The sequence below is a fragment of the Gopherus evgoodei genome, chromosome 15, assembly GCF_007399415.2.
Source record: "Gopherus evgoodei ecotype Sinaloan lineage chromosome 15, rGopEvg1_v1.p, whole genome shotgun sequence".
NCBI lineage: Eukaryota > Metazoa > Chordata > Testudines > Testudinidae > Gopherus > Gopherus evgoodei.
In genome coordinates this window covers 13,640,852-13,657,335 of record NC_044336.1, presented here as the reverse complement: position 1 = coordinate 13,657,335, position 16,484 = coordinate 13,640,852, and the positions used below count along the sequence as shown (strand labels likewise).

Sequence of the window (16,484 nt, the reverse complement as noted above, 5' to 3'; positions counted from 1 at the left end):
TTACTATTATCCGTGCTAGCTGGATTCAGGCTAGCTCAGACTGGCTAGCCCAGGCACAGCTTGTGCTGTGTAGACAGACTCTTAGTGCAGGAGCCTTCTTCTCTGAATCGCCTGCTACCAGAAAGTGCCTTCCTGTATTGCTCCATTTTATTTCAAAATCCCATCTCAGAGCATCTCTTTTCCTTTTCCTCTTGCTCAGAGGCTGTAACTATTCATTTAGGAGAGCTCTGTAAAGAGTTTGGGGAGCCAATACTCTGTACGCTGAATAAGTCCTACAAAAAAACTCTCTGACCCTAACAGTGGAAAGAACCAAATTCACTAACCCAAACATCCCACACAACCTCACGGAATTCACACCGAATGTCAAACTTGGTGACTAGCTTGTAGCTCTAGAATGGGCCAAACCAGAACCCAGCTCCAATCACGTGAAACCTTGGAGAAACGCGGCTCTAAAGCAACATTCTGCAGCTCAGGCCTGTTGTTAATTTAAGAGCAAACGATGTCATTTCTTCAGTTGGAAATGTGGCATTCATTCTTTCCAAGCTGTTTGTTTACCCTCTCAGTTGCTGTAAAGGCTATCTGATGTCAGGGTCCCTGCTACAAGGAAGCATGCATGGTAGGCAGTTTATAGGCTTTCACTGTACTCAGGAGGCTCTCTCACAATCACTGCTGGAGGGAAAAAAAATACACTGAGATTAAGGCTGAATTTTCATTCTTATGTTGAGGGGGGAAGGGTTTAGCTGTGGGACTCCCACTGATTTTAGTAGACAGCTAAATCCTTGTGCAGCCCTTAACTCCCTCGCTGCTGCCTGGCACTGGTAGCCCAACACCTCAAAGTGCAGCGTCACAGGAATGCTTTCCCTCTTCCGAACAGGTTCATTCGGCAAGAAGTAAGCAAAGTCTTTCCAAGCCATAATTATTTTGTTGAGTGCTTATATGAAAAGAGCCAGTACTGTAAGCTTGCTGGGGCTGGGGCTGTCTCTTTGTTCCGTATTTGTACAGTCCCTAGCACAGTGGGGTCCTGGGCTATGACTAGGGCACCTGAGTGCTACGATAATACAACTAACAAACAAACAAATTAATAATAATAATACACACCCAAAGCAAAGAACCCAAGTATCTGACAAACATTTGCAGCTCTAATTGCGAGAGCCACGTAGTCTTTTAAATGCATGTTTATCTTTATAAATCAAAAGCTTCAAAGCTCTTTAAGCAGAATGAAAAACAAGGAATTACTCCCCAGCATTCACAAGCAAGCCAGCCACAACAAACCAGTCCTGGCAGGCCACCATTCATGAGTTTCTCTTCCACTTACCGAATGTGCAAGCAATGGAACAAAGAAACAAACAGCTCAAGGCTCAGTTCCACCTTTCATTTTCGAGCATTCAAAACCGTAAGAAAGAGGAAACTTTGTGGCTTTATGAATTCTGACTATTATTTGAACGGAAAGCATCTTAGCACAGCTTCTCCCATTCATTTGCACAGAGCGTATTGAGCACACGGCATACTGAGGGACTCTTGTGAGCAGAAGGCAAACAGCCCTCCAGCAACTTGGCCGTTATGAAGAATAATTTCTGGCATGGACGAATAGTGCACACAGCTGTACATTATCCCCACCAAAATATGTGCTCTCCTTTTTATTAAAAAGATATATCCTGCCACCAGAAGCCACTCATCTGCGGAATTAACTAAAATCCACTAACGATTACAAAATGTAATTTAAAGGGGAAGCTGAGTTTACTAGATAAAACACTCTAACCACGGAAAGGAAGGTTTCCTGGCTAAGGCACTGAATCAGGACTCGGGAGACCTAGGTTCAATTCCCAACCCTGGCACAGACTCTAAGACCTTGGGCAAGTCACCGGATCTACCCTCTGCCTGAATTCCCTGTCTATAAAATGGGGATGATGGTTCTTTCTCCCATGCTTTGTCTGTCTCAGCTGTATGCAGGATCAGACCTTTAGACTGCAAACTCTTCGAGGCAGGAACTATCTTCTCACATGTCCAGCAGCACAATGGGGCCCTGACCTCAGCGGCTATTGTGGTATAAGTAGTGACAATATTATACATCACTTTAAATGGCCTTAAATAGAATGAAGACAAATAATCAAATGAGAAGCTAACATCCTGACAGGCTGATGCTAGGATGGAGGTCAGAATATCACTGCCATTTCTGGGCATGGGGAGACAGGGCCTTTCAAAGATGGTGAATGGTAAGTTCTGTTTTTTCCCCTTAGTTAAACAATGGATAAACTTATCTGTTAGATAATAAAACTCAACAACAGGCAACAACATCAGATGGTCCGGCTTTCCCACGCAGGCAAACAGCAGCTGCATTCTCTGCACCATGGCTTGCATTAACAGTGCATTGACCATGCTAGTAAGTCACCATGTAGGCCCCAGTTCAGCACAGCATTTAAGCATGTGCTGCAGTCCACAAATATTCTGCAAGGCCCCAAAGCACACACCTGACTTTAAGCACTCCTGTGCCTGACATTAGGTATGTGCTTAAAGTTAAGAGTTCTGCTGGATCAGAGGCAGAGGACTCAGCCCCTTTCAGAATCAAGCCCTAAGCTACCTGCCCCAGGGAGCCAACAGCAATGTTGGGAGCAGATCCCAAATCTCCTGCATACCAGGCTCCCGCCCTCACACACAGCCATCCTCTCTCCGTTGCACACCCAGAGCATGAGAGAGGGAAACCAGGTGTCCATGTCAGCCTAGCTTGCTTGGACGGGTTCTCCTGCATGCTAGGCCCTGCAGACTGCACAGCACAGCCGCAGGTGCAGAGGGGACCCCAGCAGGGGCAGGCTGAAGAAGTACTGGTGTGACCTGTAATGCTCAGGCTCTAATGCTGGGGGGTGAGGGAAGGCAACCAGGCTTCTTGCAGAGTAAGAGCTCCATGGGGGAGATAACATGAGCCTCCAGGGAATCTGACTGATGCCCATGGCCAGCCTAATGCAAGGTCTCGTCTTGTTTACCTCCATCCACTCACCCTGTCCAGCTTGCCCAGAGTGCCTCTGCCTCCTTTCCTACCCCATCTGCTGCGGGAGCCGAGTGGTGTGGAGAGAGCGCGCTGCCCTCTGACTCTTGGGCCTGTGGGCAGGGCCGCAACCTTCCTTCAGCCTTTCCTACCTCACAGAGCCCCTCTGAGGTAGCAGTGTGGGGTTCTCCCCACGCCTCATTAGTGTTCACAACCTGAGTACTCAAGCCCCCAAGGGCTTCGTTAGTAACCGAGCAGCAAAGTGTCTGACAACCTGGAATGAGGCTTTTGGGAGAGGCCCAGGACATGACAGGAAGCCCCAATAAAAGGTTGTTTCAGTATCTCAGCCATAGCCCATTGTAAACCCACACATCTTAGGCTGTGTCCACACTACAGCTCGGGGAGTGATTCCCCTGCTCGCGTATACACACTAGCTCCCACCGAGATAGCGGAAGCAGGAGGGCTGCGGCAGCACGGGCAGCCGAGGTACAGTCGAGCCGGGCGACGGCCAGAGCTGCCTGAAATCCGTGTGTGGGTGCTCGGCAAGGCTCTGCCATGCCTCTGTCGCCGCTCTCTGCTACCGCGGCTACCCTACTATTTATATTTGCACTAACCCAAGGAGTGCTAGTGCGCAACGAGCAGGGGAGTCACATCCCCAGGGTACTGGAGATGTAACCCTAGTCTACACCGGCTGAGTTAGACCCCCCTGGAGGTAGGTGGGTTAAGCATGAGGAACAATGACATACAATGAAATATCTCAAGTTTGGGGCAGCTAGGAAAAGAACAGCTTCCATTTTCATCCTGAGCTGCCTGTTTCCATTGCTGCGTTGTGGTAATTTGCCCTTCGAGCAAACATAGGCAAAGTGGCAAGAGCAAATCTCCAATGATTCGCCAGGGTGGGACGAGTCAGATGGGTGCGTATTGGCATGTAAATGAAGAGCAACATCAAGGACCACCGGCATCATCATCTTCCTGCGTAACAGAGGTCTTAGGACTTCCCTGATGAGATTCCTGTTTGAACTCCAGCAGATCTAGTTCATTGTGTCGAGGGCTCAGACCTCCATGTCCTTAATGAAATCCAGATTTTACCTGCAAGTCTCTGAGGGAAGTCACAAATAGACACGAACTAACTTAAATGCAGTACTTCTGGAGGACACAAGCACATTTATGCATTTACCATGTAAATCAGGAGTAAAGAGATCAAAGCCAAAGGAGTTACAGTTGGGTAAGTCAGAAGAAAATCAGAACCATGGACTTAGAAAAAAAAGTCTCCCACCTTTTCGGGTTACAGAGATGGAAGGCTGCGCTGACAGAATTGACGTGACATGCAGAAACGCATCACGCGGCAAAGGTGGGCAGGAAGTGAAGGCAATTCACAAAGCAAGAAAGAGGCTGATGGAATCTCTGATCGCAGAACTTTCCACTCCAATCGTTAAAGCAATAACAGTCACATCAAAGCAACAGGACCCAGCAGGGGTGACTCACATTAATATTACAGCCTGAAATTAACACGCCCCTACGATAAGAGTCAATATGGCAGAATGTGGTTAAGATTCTTCCTCTTCAGCCACATAGTTGGAAAATATTTCTCATTTCCAAGTCAAATTGGGAAGTTAAAAAGCAATGAGACTATTGTTTTTTCAGCAATTACAAAGCAAAGTTCTCATATAAAATGATCCTTTGGCTTTACCCTTGCCAACCCTAATTTAAATATGCAGATCCAAGCTGGTGCTTTATGTGCCACCTCACGTCTCACACTTCAGTATCTCTCCAGGAGGAAAACAAAGGGAACACAGAAGGCAACAGTTTGTCAGTCAATCTGCAATCGGATTTTCACGGGCCAAGTTTTCTAAGTGTCCGTGCAAATGATAAAAGTCACACGCAAGGCCAATTACCGCGTGCAGCTCAAAGTGCAAAACGGCAGCTGGGCTGTGGGTGTGGTCTCTAGCCTCAGTATTTATATTTAACACCTGTGCGAGTAGTTCTCAACCTTTCCCCGTGCTGCCACCCCTTTTGCCAAGACCCCTCTCCCTGTTAACAGTACGGGAAGAGCAGGGTGGTTGAGTTAAGAACCTTTGATTTAGGTAAATAGGGCTAGGGTTACCAGATGTCTTGATTTTACAGGGACAGTCCCAATTTTTGGGTCTTTTTCTTATATAGGATCCTATTACCCCCCACCCTGTCCAGATTTTTCACACTTGCTGTCTGGTCACCCTAAATAGGGCTGATTAAGCTATAAGAATCAGTGTCTTTGCGGCCACTGAAGAATGGTGTTACCAGCAAAAAATGCTGGGTGACGACAATCAGACTCTTGGCCTTGGGAAAGAGAGTGTCTGCTTTACACACACTTCTGGGGGTGGAGAGAGGTATGGCTTGCTCCCCTAGATCCTTCACCAAACATACTAGGAGTCTGATTTTTGAATGCAGGGGCCTGAGAGAACATCACAAATCCAGCATCTGCACATGGGCACTCACAGGACAGACAATCACAGAAAATGCACGGATCCAGGTGGTGACCCGTCTAGAGAACTGAGATGGTCTCGTTAGGGCCCGGTGTTTGGAAATGGAGCCTCCCGTGCGCAGAGTGCAGGCGTCAGCAGGGGTAGCCTGTGCCCCTCAGCCAGGCCCTTGGACAAACCAATGAATGCTGACTGGCTGAATCTGGGCCTCGTCACATGCGCCAGGAGGGGAATTAAAGACGAGGCCACGGAAGCTATGGTAAGTGGAGTGGGTGCATGCATCGGCCTTTCCTGTCTTTGATGCCTGGACTCAAACACAAGCTCACATCACAAGAGAGCGTGAGCTGGGTAGCCTCTGGTGCACGGCTTCTTTTGCGTGCATCACAGCTCAGCACCACTGGCAGCGTATGTTCTCAAGAGAGCCGGCAAGGGACATTGCATACCTGCTTTGAGATGCACTGCAATGGCTGCCTTGAGAAGCTCGTCAATTGCCTGCCTCCACTGATGCTATAGGCATCTCCATTTTGTGAGTACAGTACTAGAGTTACCCACAGATTTAGAAGACGAAATCCTGGGCCTGTTGAAATTAGTGTGATCTCACCCAGAAAGCAGAGCATCAGACAGACATCTTCTAATTGTAAGGATGGACCTGAAACCACCCAAAAAATCTAAAATTCATGGCTGTCCCTTCCACACCTCTCTCTGTAATGGGCTAATCCAAACACACCCACAAACTTTGGGAAGCTTGTATCCAAGGATACGAATTTTGTAGCTCAGACCCAAATACCATGGCGATAGGCGTGGGATAAGAACCCAAACATAACAGATTTCTCGGTCCACCTGGCAATTCAAGCCCCGTGTCTCACAATATCAGGTTCCTCCCTAACTGCAAACCCAGCTGAATGAATTTTACTTTACCACTACAGGTCTGTTTCCCAGGAAGTTCAGGTCGCTGTTCTCTCCAAAGAGGTAGCCCTCCGGGTGCGTGGAGTCGAACTTCTCACCTCCCATGATGAAATGACTGGCAAAGTAGCTCCCTAAAAAGGGTCAGAAGAAATAGAAGCTGTCAAATGCACTGAATGGCGCTGGAAAGTGAATTCAATAAACTGTTGAGCAATGAAATGATCCCAGCGATTTCCAATTCAGCCACATGCTACCACTTGGGGGCAATGACGCATCCTGCGGGCAGAATGGCAGTGGAGCTGCCACTGAAATTAAACACATTTAGTCAATGTGTTCAGATTTTGTTTGTCTGTGGAAGTGCTTCATTTGAATCCCCCGGGGCTGAAGCCTCCAAAGCCAGCTGTAACTGACAAGAGACCTGTTCAAAACTGCGACATTGTGGAGGGATGATCCAAGGTCTCAAGATCAGGAGCCCTATTCTTCATGCTGTCTGAGTAACTGAAACAGTCCTTCTGCTTGGGGTTAGCACCACTGTCCACATTAACTGCCTAGTCTGAAACAGAAACTCCAGAGAGTTGTTCTGTTACCGTAATTTGGTGACTAGACAGAGTCACGGAAAAGAGGAGAATTTAAGGCAGCTTTTAAGAGACACCTGTCCTGATGTCAGCAGCTCCTCTTATCTAGCTCAGAGGAGGGCACCATTTTAATGACACTTCCCCAAAAGAACCTGTCAGTAAGTAGTGCTCCCATCCTACTTGGAACAAAACTGCACAGAGTCATCCTGAAGTCTGGTTTGTTAACCAGAACACTTCCAAAATAACTCTATGCAAAATCCCAGCCTAAGGCTTCCCCCCAGGCGCAGCTGCTCCTAGGTGTCTTTCCATCATGACCTGTGCACTCCACTCCTTCCCGTGTCCGTGCGCTCTCTGCCGGATGCCTACCCTACTACACCCAGGAGTCAGTGAAACTTACTACATGGCTTTCCCAGCAGGATCACCAATCAGGTAAAGAGGTGGGCTATTTTCAGCAGACACTGACAGCCTGGACAGGCCTCCTTAAACTGCTCATGGTCAGACTGAAAGGATCGCGTTCTTCACTGGAAATCAGACAGTTTCCAAGTTGCTATGAAGCTTGTAAGGGTCATTTCAACAGAGCAACCCTCTCCTCCCCACTCCCTTGTGTTTTTAAGCGATAGACATGACTTTGCCATCGCTTGGAAGTGGATCTGCAATGCCACTCCCTTCAGCTTTGTTTAATAAAATGTATTTATTTAAATCGCAATAAGGGAAATTGGACAAACAAAAGACAGGAAAAAAAAATCATCAGGATTTGCAAATCTAGAACCACGTCCATTACATGCCCGTGAAATAAAGCATCGGTACTGGTTGAATCAGATGCTCTGCAAAGAAATTAACTCTGTCCCACAGGCCAGCACAAGGCACAGGTGTCACTTAGCCCACGGGGACTTGCTTAGACCTTGGGTTTGCCCTCTGAAAAGGGGATCCAGTTCAGCCTAGGGAGTTCCACCCTAGTAGCAGTCATTATTACGTCATATGAAAGAGAGAACTCCACGTTTAAGGCTCTCTCATGGAAAACCTGATCCCTCTGGTCCCATTCACTTCCTCAGAGCAGCATTATGGCAGCTTCTGCTCCAACTGTTAGCCTGATTTTAAAGCGCCTCTCTGGTCTAGTGAGTTATGTCTCTTTGCACCCGGTTAGAGTGATTGTATTACACAGTAGCTCTCTTTTATCAAGAAAAACCTCATCGCAGGTCAGACTTGGAAATCCTCATGCAGATTTTACTGAGGATAACATTTTCAAGAGTGCAGAAGTGATTGAAGAGCCCGAGTTGTTTCTCGGGCAAATTCCCAATGGAGACAATGGGAATCTGCTTGCATAAGGGCATAGCCTGTTGGCCAAATCTTGAGGTCAGTTTTCATCAGTACAGGTACCTTCGTGAAAAGTACAATTAAGGTTTATCTCTAATAATGACCTATGTCTAGCACATTCTTCCTTCAGTGCCTGCACACTGCCTGGTTATGGTCGCTATCTACTTGCTCCTGGGGAGAGCAGATCCCCAACATGAGTTAATGCATCACATACTTTTCCCAGGCCTCTGACACCTGCCCCTTCGCCCTCTAAACAATTCACTGATTTCACAGTAAAAGGTCAAACCAACTTTTAAGGAGCTAGCCTTAATCCCAGCCACGCCAGCAGGAATGGATAGCCAGCCTCTGACTTGCGAGAGATAAAAGAGGGGGGATTGTTCTCCAATGAGTCTTCAGTTTCACAAATGGAGGGAGAGCAGATCAACGTTGGGGATTAGAAACAGAGGTATTAATCCTTGTAATAGACTTGATTTAATTTCTAGGCTTGCTAGAGAATACAGCAGCGGCAGCCCCTCTTCCCCCACCCCCATCACCCAGTCACTGTCATGCCAGAATGCAGGGATGTCTCCAAAAGCCCCGGGAACTGCAGGAAAGGGAGCAGCTGGAGGTCAGAAGCTGAGTCAGTCTAGCTCTGCTGCTGAGCCAGTAAACGCTGCCAGAATAGTGAGATACTGACACACACTAGAAAACAGTGGGCCCATTTCTGTTCTCACTGGCTCGGTGTAGATCAGGAACGATTCTGGTGCAGCCAATGGAGTTAAAAACTGGCATGGGATCAGACTCAGACCCTGTGTGTCTCAATATATCTGTTCAGTTCAAACAGTGACTGCCTACAACTCCCAGCTTTACACTGGCATGTTCCCACAGCTCTTAGGAGGAGGGGCGGCCGGGAGGGCTCAGCACACTGCCCGCAGGTGCCACCCCTGCTGCGGTTCCTGGCCAACAGGAGCTGCACCTGCGGAGCCAGGTTAGGGTTAGGGGACTTGCAGGTAGGAGCCGGGTCGGGAGCCTGCCAGCCCTGCCAATCTCCTCCCGCCCCAGCACCCATGGGGGGCCTGGGCCACAGGCCACTGCCCACCTCTGCCCTCCACTCCTCCCCAGGACCAGCAGGGATCCCAGGCCACACCCCCAGTACCCTCAGACTGCCTCGCCATAGCACCCACAGCCTCCGGTCCAAGTTTTACCTAGAGGTATATAGTAGAAGTCATGGACAGTTACAGGCCCAGGAATTTTTGTTTACTGCCCATGACTTTTACTGAAAATCCCTGTGACCAAAACATAGCCTTACCTATAAACACTTTGGTGCAAGGACTAGTTCTCACTGTTGATGCAATGGGGGCCACACCTGAAACTGGCCCCTTTAGGCACTACCATATCACAACTAATAATACGGTTGTTTAATTAACCTTAACTTACACAGCCGTTTAATTAATCTTAATTTCAATGGTCTAACATTTGAGCGCTTTGCAGCCTTTGGCACCCGTGGACTCCATGCAGATACATGGTGGATCAGGGCCTTCTGGGAGGGTAGGAGGGTGTGAAGTGACATTTGACATGATTCCAAGCAGCAGCTAAAAGTTACACTGTGCAATTTAAAAGAAGAAAACCACCAGACACCTAAGCGGGTACAAAGACGTAGCTCACAGTTGAGGAAGGCTCGACTATCAATTATTGATGCCTGCTGCTTTCTGGCCCCATTTTCCATGTGCATAATTTATAGGTAAGATAGTTTCACAGAGAGAAAGCTGCCATCTGAAAGAACCCAACAGTGAGCTGCTCTCAACCTTTGCTAAAACCAATATGGGCACGTGTCTGGGGAGGAGGAGAGGTGAGGATATGCATCACGTGGCTTCACTCGGACAGATTAAGGGATTTGGGCAGAAGAGTAAATCACAGAAGTGCACGTTAAACCGTCTAAGGGGAATTTCCTAGGCCTCTACAAAAGTTTAAAAGGGGGCAGCCTGCAGTAAGCAGTAGCGCCATTTATTGTGTGTGCTCAACAATCCTGGAGCCCTGGGTTCAAATCCTGATCTAGCACCAGATCCACTTCCGACTACGCTCAGTGGAAAGGCCCCCAGTGGACTGGGCACTTTGACCACGATGGTCTCCAGTTACTTCTCAGTGAGCATGCTCCCCACACATGATTCAGCCAGCCAGGTGAGAGAGGGCTCTCTGCAGGGCAGGTGCTGCAGATCAGAAGGGAGGCGTCTCTTAACTGTGCATGGCACTCCATAGAGAGCACATGCAGGGCTGCATGAGGAAGCTGGCACTGCATCCGCCTCGACAATGCCTGGTTCTAGATAGGGCCCAGCAGCCTCTCACTTCTCTCAGTGACTGAAGTTCAGGGTGAAGGTTAAAAGAAGTTGAAGGCCAGGGCCCAAGGCCCCCGATGCAGGCAAGGGAGAGCAAAAGCTAGTGTAGATGGGGCAGCACCTCTCCAGAATCCTATGGAAACCCCTTGGCAGGACTGGCGCTCGGAGGCAGGGGAATCAGGGGGAAGACATTTTACGCTGCTTGCTCTCATCTGAACCCAGGGAAACTCAACACAGCAGTCAGTGCTGCAAGCACTAGCTCCTATTCCCCCTGGGTACAGGAGTGGGCAGGGGAGTCAACGGCTGCATTTCTCCCACGGGAGCAACAATGCTGGAAAAGCTCCCTGTGCAGGCTTGAACTTTCCTTCTCCTGGGATCAGAGGGATTTGGATCCTGTCCCGTCTACCTCCTCTGTTGTTGGCCCAAGCCCCTCCACCTTTCGCATTAGTCCGGACCGTTCTGTTGTCTTCTGGCCGCTGGGACTCAGCAGCTCTGGACTATGTCCAGATCCACCAGATAACCTGTGTGACCTGGTGCAAACCAAATGATCTCCCTGGGCCTCAGTTCCTCATCTGTGAAATGGGGATATGGTGGGTGGTATCACTCACCCCCTGGGGAGCCATTGGGGCTGCATGTTCCCACATTCACAAGGCATTCCCTCGCCCCTTTATAAACACCGTCTTCCTTTTAGATGCGGACTCAGTGCTTGCGAGAGGGGAAATGTTGCCTTGTAAGGATGCTCAAGGAAGGTGTTTAGTTTTCCCAGGTTTCTGGGTGGGGACTTGAGCTGCTTTTGTTTTGTAATCTGAAGAGGAACCCCTAGATAGTGAACCAGGCCCTTGCTGCTCATGACACCACCTGGCAGAGCAGTTATACACCTTTCCTCTCTCTAATTTAGACTGTAAGCTCTGCTGGGCAAGGACTGTCCCTTACTGTGCACTTGTACAGCACCTAGCACATCAAGGCCCTGGTCTCAACTGCAGTATCTCGGTGCTACTACAATACCAGTAAATAGCAACACCACTCAGTCAGGTGAGCCTTGGGGTTTGCTACCCCGCCTGCCCCCAGCTCATTGGTTGAAGGGGGATGTAAGAGAAGGGGCTGAGGGGAAGAGTTGCCTAGTGATTATAGTGCTAGCCTGGGACTCAGGAGACCCAGGTTCAAGTCCCATCTCTGCCACAGATTTCCTGTGTGACCCTGTGCACTTATTTCAGAGTAGCGGCCATGTTAGTCTGTATCCGCAAAAAGAACAGGAGTACTTGTGGCACCTTAGAGACTAACAAATTTATTTGAGCATAAGCTTTCGTGGGCTACAGCCCACTCCATCAGATGCACAGAATGGAACATATAGCAAGGAAATATATATATACATACAGAGAACATGAAAAGGTGGGGATTGTCCTACCCACTCTAAGAGGCTAATTAATTAAGCTGAGCTATAATCAGCTGTGCCTCGATTTCCCAGCTATAAAACGCAGATACCAGCATTGACCTATCCCACATGAGTGTGGTGAGGATAACTGCACCATAAGCTGTGGCAGTGGCGGGTATATGACAGATTTCATTATGCTCAAAACTGAGTGAAAACACCCCTCCTTTTACCTTCGTTAATACAGGATCACTTTGGTACATAAGAAGTCAGAGCATGGAAAATAAGCTGGCAAATGGAATAAGAAAAAGCATTAAAGAGAAAAAATAAATAAAAGCATTTCCAAGACTGCTTTGTTTTTCTGTTATGAGGGAAGAAGATCTATAACCAGCTCCTTACTGGAGGGAAAATGTCTCGCTTCCACTCCAGCTACCATGAAATCATTTGGACACAAACAACGAAAGCTCTGGAGCAATGCGAGCCTTTGGATTTTTCCCCAGGTAACCTGGATAACAGCAAGATGTCTCGGCTCCTGGCTATGCTTGAGCCCTCCTTTCAATACCAAAACTCCGCTACTGCCCACCTACAAAACTCTTTGCTTTTCAAGCAATAATTGAGCAGGAAGCCTTATACATTTTCCATAGGCCCAGCAGAAGGGCATCAGTCATGGCAGAAGAGATTAAAGAGAGAAGTGGTAAATTGACAGTTTTGGCTCATCCACATGGAAGAGGAGAAGGAGGAAGCAAATGGGTTGTGCTGGTCCAATGCTCCCCTCCCAATCAGGTGCAAAAGGGGGAGGGTGGGAAAAGAACAACAGATCTATTGTTGCATGGAGTTTGCTGTCTCTGTGATCAGCCTGTAGTGAGTGCAAAGTGATTGGCTCCAGTGGGATCAGAGGGTAGTTATATGCTGCTGGGGCACGCCAACTATGACACCGCACTCCCGAAACACTGACTGTTGTTTCCATCATGCTGCTGCCTTCACCACCAGTTCATGGTCTGGAGTATTAATATTAATATTTTGCTTCCTTTCCTTTCCTCCCTTAAGTCACTCATACATGCAGGGACCTAGGCCATGAGCAACAAGATCAGAGATTCATTCTATGCTGACACCCCGGTGCAGGAAAACTTGCAAACCAGGCTACCTTGCCCCACATCTGGTGAAAAGCTTGCTTTGAACATTCTCCCAGAGATCAACCCTTGAGACAAACACTTTAACTGCCTAGGCACTGCTGGGAAGAGAGGGGAGGAGGGGTCTGAAGTCCCCACTGTCAAACAACAAGCTTCCTATTATTGGCTAATTATAATTCTTTAACTGGCACCTGCCTCAAGAGGATTAAACCCTGTCAAGGATGGTTAAATTGTTGAGGGAGAGCCAGGCTCTAATAAGATTTCAAACTTCTGAGACCTCAAGGAACAAATGAAGAATACAGTAGAAGTGAACTGCGCGATTTTAAAAAGCAACAGAAGTTTGAACAAGGCATCACGACGTCACCTCTACACTAAGACAAGCCTCGTGTATCAGCATCCCTCCGTGCCAACGTATTCATGTAAGAGAAGTCACATATGTACACAATGCATATTTGATGTGACCGGGCTCCTTTTCGTGTGTGTGCTGAACACCCAGCAGGTGAATTGCTATAGAGAAGGAATCTTGGGTTTGTCCTGTCCCGGGAAGAGATCTAATTAGGGTTCCACCTGCAATACCGTACACTCCGAGACAAAGAACTCCGCCATGGAGTACAGACAAGCACAAGGCTAAGGAGTTCGCAAGCAGCAGGCAGCTTTTTCCAATTACTGTGCCATGCAAGGCTAATGTGCTAATGGCAGCTGGGCTAATCAACTTAAGTGCACAAATAAAGCTCTCCTGCAAGTGTCCAATCGCTGTGGGTCTGTTTCCATTTTGCTGATCACGAAGAATTTGCTTGGCAGGAGGGGGTGGGTGGGGAAAGATAATGCCCCATCCAGCTCTATAGAAAACACTGTAGTTTAAACAGGAGTCAATTGACACCCTACACAGACAGCTCCCTCATCAAGTGGGCTGAGAGGCACTGTTCAGCTTGAGAACTCCTGTGCACATAAAGCAATTGAAGCCAGTTTTGCTGGTTTTCTAGAATCTATTGCTGACAATCACCTGAGACTGCAGCTTTGCATTTCATTTCAGCTTCAAATCTGCTATACCACATTCCTTGCAATACACACCATTCATTACATCTCATACTCAGGATTACACATTAGTTACATCCCATCCCTTAGGAACAAAAGGCTGAAACCACTTTCCAGTTGAAAGGTGCACCACGGGGCAGTGTTACAGGGCAGATCAGAGGTGACCATTTTTACAAAAGAGTTTGAAATCAAAAGAACAATGAAAACAGGCGGATGAGCTGGGGGGGCCAATTCATACTTTGTCTTGAAGCACTTAGCACACTGTTGGTGACGCATAATTAATCATAATGGGACTCCAAACACAACTGGGTCGGGCTAGTGCATTACAACCCTAAAGGGAAATTGATTAAAAAGAGGGGAAACTGACCAGGCTACTGCCACTATCCAACCTGATCCAAGTGGAGCAAACAACATAAATGGGGATAAGTCAATTACTTTTTTAATGCCGATTGGATCATCTAAGATGTCACTAACACCACACATAAGGGATTCTTCTCGAAATGTACAGTGAAGCCTCTGCTTCTGGCCACCTGCTGTCCACAGCTGCGTTAACGGCTCGCAGGCACCTGCAAGCCCCTCCCACCCCTGCACACACACACCTGCATACATTGTTGGTAATCAACCTGCACCGATGGCTGCTGCTTTTCCTGTAGAGAAGAATGTCAGCAGTGTGTTAACTGTAAACTGAGGGCAAGATCATGCCCAACCCTGCGCAGGCATGAAAGGAAGAGAGGTGGAGGTGGGAGGAGTTCAGGCATTAGGATCCTTCCATCTAGGGTGACCAGATGTCCCGGTTTTATAGGGACTGTCCTGATTTTTGGGTCTTTTTCTTATATAGGCTCCTATTGCCTCCCCACCCCCTCATGTCTGGGCAGATATCTGTGGAGCACCTGATGCACCCACTGTAAGGTGCAGTGGATGTAGGTGATTTTGGAGGCATCATCTCTGTCTCAACAGCTGCCTCCGGCCTGATGCATGTCTGCATTTCCTACTATGGGAAGTGGTTCAAAGCCACCCTCCCTCCTCCCTTAGCCCATTGTGGTATGGCTCATTTAGATTAGTGCAATAAGCTAGACAGAAGCCCTCAGGAGAAAGCACAGGGAGGACAAAGCTGAAACAGAAGAACACTGTCTGGATTGTCTTCTTTTAAACAAACAAACTGGCAGCCACAAGCCAAAAACGTGGAGTCCTTGAGCCCCTATGGCAGCCTCTGATACGAACAGGTTCCACTGTTTGTATTATTTATTCCAATTGCACCTACGGACTCCGACCCAGTACAGGGCCCCATTGTGCTGTGCCAATGCATGAGAGACAGTTACTGCCCTGAAGATCTTCCCTCTATCTGGATAAGGTAGCCAATGGGTGGGAGGCAAAGCAAAGGCACAGAGAGGTTACGTGACTTGGCCAAGGCCACACAGAAGGGCACTGGCAAAGGCAGAAGTAGCGCACAGGCACCCCAGCTCCTAACCTAATCCCCTGGATCATACCACGACACTTCCTCTTCTTTTGACTGTCACCTGGATGGAATGTTCAATGCTCAGCACAACTCAGCACATATGCACCTTAACCGTGGCATCAAACCCCAGTATTTTGTTTGCACAGCGTCACTGGTTGATTAGATCCCTCACGTCAGAGCCACTCGTATGCCCAGAGCACCTAAGATTCAATTTATGCATTTCAATAAAAACCACCTTTGTCTACCATAGTAGATTGGACACTGGGTGGGGGAATCAACTTGTAGAGATAAACAAGCCTCCCTGACAAATAGTTTCTGAAGCTGATTCCATAATGGATAAGACCCAGTGTGACAGTGAGCTCCCAGTTATCAGACCTGATGTGAACTTAGATCTCTGCACTGCTGGTGGCAGCTTTTACAGACTTTAAGGCTGGAAGGGTTTATTAGGAACATCTAGTCTGAGCTTCTGCATAACATAGACCTGAGAGTCTCACCCAGCGATTCCTGCCTTAGGAGCACCTCTACACTGCAATACTGATGCGGGCCAGCCAAGGGTCTTTCACTGCAGTGTAGACCAGGGGTCAGCAACCTTTCAGAAGTGGTGTGCTGAGTCTTCATTTATTCACTCTAATTTAAGGTTTCCCGTGCCAGTAACACATTTTAACCTTTTTATAAGGTCTCTTTTTATAAGTCTATAATATATAACTAAACTATTGTTGTATGTAAAGTAAATAAGGTTTTTAAAATGTTTAAGAAGCTTCATTTAAAATTAAATTAAAATGCAGAGCCCCCTGGACCACTGGCCAGGACCCAAGCAGGGTAAGTGCCACTGAAAATCAGCTCACGTGCCACCTTCGGCACACATGCCATAGGTTATACCCTTGGTGTAGACATACCCTAATAGTCCAGCGACCTGAGGCTGAACTATATATCCATTAGAAAGACATCCAG

At 47.9% G+C, this 16,484-nt stretch overlaps 1 protein-coding gene across 5 annotated transcripts in view; it reads right to left on the bottom strand.

Moving 5' to 3' along the window:
* Window positions 1–16,484, bottom strand: part of RNF157 (ring finger protein 157) — an 82,381-nt gene that overhangs the window by 59,692 nt on the left and 6,205 nt on the right. For all 5 annotated transcript variants that reach the window (XM_030534898.1, XM_030534899.1, XM_030534901.1 and 2 more), the window contains exon 2: window positions 6,358–6,476. In XM_030534898.1, coding sequence (XP_030390758.1) covers window positions 6,358–6,476 — 119 coding nt within the window. The remainder of the gene's footprint in view (window positions 1–6,357; window positions 6,477–16,484) is intronic.